The sequence below is a fragment of the Serpula lacrymans genome (genome assembly GCF_000218685.1).
Source record: "Serpula lacrymans var. lacrymans S7.9 unplaced genomic scaffold SERLAscaffold_4, whole genome shotgun sequence".
Classification (NCBI taxonomy): domain Eukaryota; kingdom Fungi; phylum Basidiomycota; class Agaricomycetes; order Boletales; family Serpulaceae; genus Serpula; species Serpula lacrymans.
Window position 1 is genome coordinate 754,866 of NW_006763293.1, and position 2,638 is coordinate 757,503.

The 2,638-nt window shown below is 47.6% G+C and overlaps 1 protein-coding gene across 1 annotated transcript; it reads left to right on the plus strand.

Moving 5' to 3' along the window:
* Window positions 1–2,083: 2,083 nt before the first annotated feature.
* Window positions 2,084–2,266, plus strand: SERLADRAFT_347196 (uncharacterized protein; the record flags this gene model as incomplete). Its single annotated transcript, XM_007315319.1, has 1 exon — window positions 2,084–2,266. A coding segment is annotated over one exon (183 nt), but the record flags the coding sequence as incomplete, so codon positions are not given.
* Window positions 2,267–2,638: the final 372 nt, after the last annotated feature.

Genomic DNA, 2,638 nt, shown 5'->3' on the forward strand with positions numbered 1-2,638 from the left:
TTAGGACTCGCTCTTCTACTCTCTCGCACATTGTGCAAAAAGTCCCATTGGGCACCCGGACTCCAGGGTGAAGGAGATTTGGTTATTGGTTGGGAATATCCCGCATAGCAGATAGGTGCGCTCTTTGCGACGGCCTTGTAGTGCTTTGGGAGAAGAACCAAAACCTTTGATACGCGGCCCCCAGCGTTAAGGGGAGTACTATAGCTCAGCAGTTGGTGTGGAACCTCTGTTGATTAGATTTTAGAATACAAAACTTCTTCTTTGAATACCTCTGACCAGGCCGGGCACTTGCCTCCACCAGTCTGAAGAAGGGTTGACAGCTTAACAAGCGGACCACCCCCTGACAACTGTTTGGACCAGGGTTTGATACTATAACTTTTATATAAACTTTCAAATACTATAGTGTGGGTAGTCGGAGATTGAGATCCGATACTCAGCTGGGAAGAGGTAGATCCGCAGATAGCAAGTGGGGACCCCCAGTTACATTTTTTTTATTACTTTACAAAGAGAACAAGTCGGCATGTTGTCGCAACCAGATATCAATGCCCTGCTGCACAACATGCGTGCGCAGATTCAGGCGTTGACGAGCCAGCTCGCTGAGATTCAGGCTGCCCCAGCAGCAGAATCTACGGTTGAGCAAAAATTCAACAAAAAGGTCAAGATTGTCGCTGACCCTGGCGCTTTTGAAGGAGATAGGGCTCGATTTGCCGAATGGTGGATCAAGCTCCAAATTTGGATCAAAGCGAACTGGGACGCGTTTGCTGACAATTTCGAAATAGCGACAGCTGTGCTGTCTCGACTAAAAGGACCTGTGGCAGGTCGATACACCCAAGTTAGAATGCAGGAGTGCTACACTGCGGGAGTGTGGCCCACCTGGGACAATCTCAAGGTAGAGATCAAAAAATATTTCAAACCACGAGCTGAGCGTGACTGGGCACGTCAGCAAATTCATTCTTTCAAACAAGGAAACATGAGGACGGATGACTATGTTACCCGGTTCCTGGCCCTCTCCATCCAAGGAGGGCTTGGCAATGAACATGCAGTAGAGCTGCTGGAACGCAATGTGAACCCCCACATTGCAGAACAGCTCTATCTGCAAGATATGAGAAACGAGAACCTCTCTCAAGCAGCAGAGGAGGTTCGGAAAATAGGTAGGGCCATAGAGCTCTACCAAATGCACCAAGGTGGCGGGTCCACCACCAAAAACAATGTATCCCAGAGGCGCCCTGGGTCATCAAACCACCATAATCACTCTCACGGGTTCAAGCCATTCGGGCTGCAACCAGGGCAGGGAGCCCCTATGAATATTGGCGCAGTCCAGGGTGGAAAGATGCGCAGATTCAAGGGGAACTGCTACAATTGCGGCCAAGAGGGACACATGTCCCGAGATTGCAGAAACGGGGCGCAGGCCGCTCAACAAAAAAATAACCAAGGGCGCCAGGCGCGCCAATTAGAAACCGAGAAACCGGACGATCGGCTTTGTTCTTTGGCCAGTCATTCTTACGACGAAATCCGGGCCTTCTTCTACAATCAGCAGGCTGCTGAAATGAAGGCTCAGGGAAAAGAGTTCGGAGCTTAGGTCACTTGGGTGCCTTCGCTCCTATGAACAATGAAGTAAACCACAACAAAGTGGCCCCTGCTCCGGGGTGTTGCACAAGCAATAAAGGAAAGACGGGGATGGCTCCCCAATTTGTAAATAAATTTCAAAATTTACCAGAAATATGTACTTGTATGAAAACTTGTAACTTTAATATTTATGATACTACCGCTGCACCAGCGTCTCCCTTGGAGTGTGGCCCCGGCAAGACAAACACTAGGGTGCTTGATTCTGGTAAAACTAAAATAGAAAAACATGTTTCTTTCAATACTTCCTCTTCTTTGGAGCCACCCTTTCCCAAAATCCCAAGGTGTGTGTTGATGTGCACGTATTTATTCCAAAAAGAGATCTGTTTAGACGTTGGTGTGGAAAACCTTGCCCAGGGCATAGTACACCCAACCAGCGCACTGCTTGATTCAGGCGCTAACGGAATCTTCATAGATCAGGTCTGGGCGGAGCAAATTAGACTCCCCCTTGTAAAATTAGATGTATCTAGCAGGTGGCTGTATCACCCAAAAATGTTCTTTTGTTGTCGAATACCAAGGACACAGAGAACGAGTCACCGCCGAAGCTACCCAACTAGGGAAGGTTAATTTAATCTTGGGCTGGACCTGGCTATTTAAACACAATCCTGAGATTGACTGGCAGACAGGGGTTGTCACATTGTCACGTTGCCCTCGGGAGTGTGTGAACTGGGGTAAACCAAATCACGTCCATCACAATGAGCATCTTGAGAAGATAAACGCTGGTCACGTTTATGAGCTCAGATCTTTAGAAAAAATCAACGATGACAATGATGAGGTAAAACCCGAGGAAGAGATTAAGAAACTGGTACCTCCCGAGTACCATGACTTCTGGAAAGTCTTTTCTAAACATACATCAGAGCGCTTCCCAGAGGCTAAGCCTTGGGACCATGCTATAGATTTGAAGGACACCTTCAAACCGAGAAAAGGACACATAATACCACTCTCTGCTCCAGAAAGAGATGAGGTATCAAGTTTCATAGATGAACAACTTAGGAAGGGTTACATCAGACCTTCC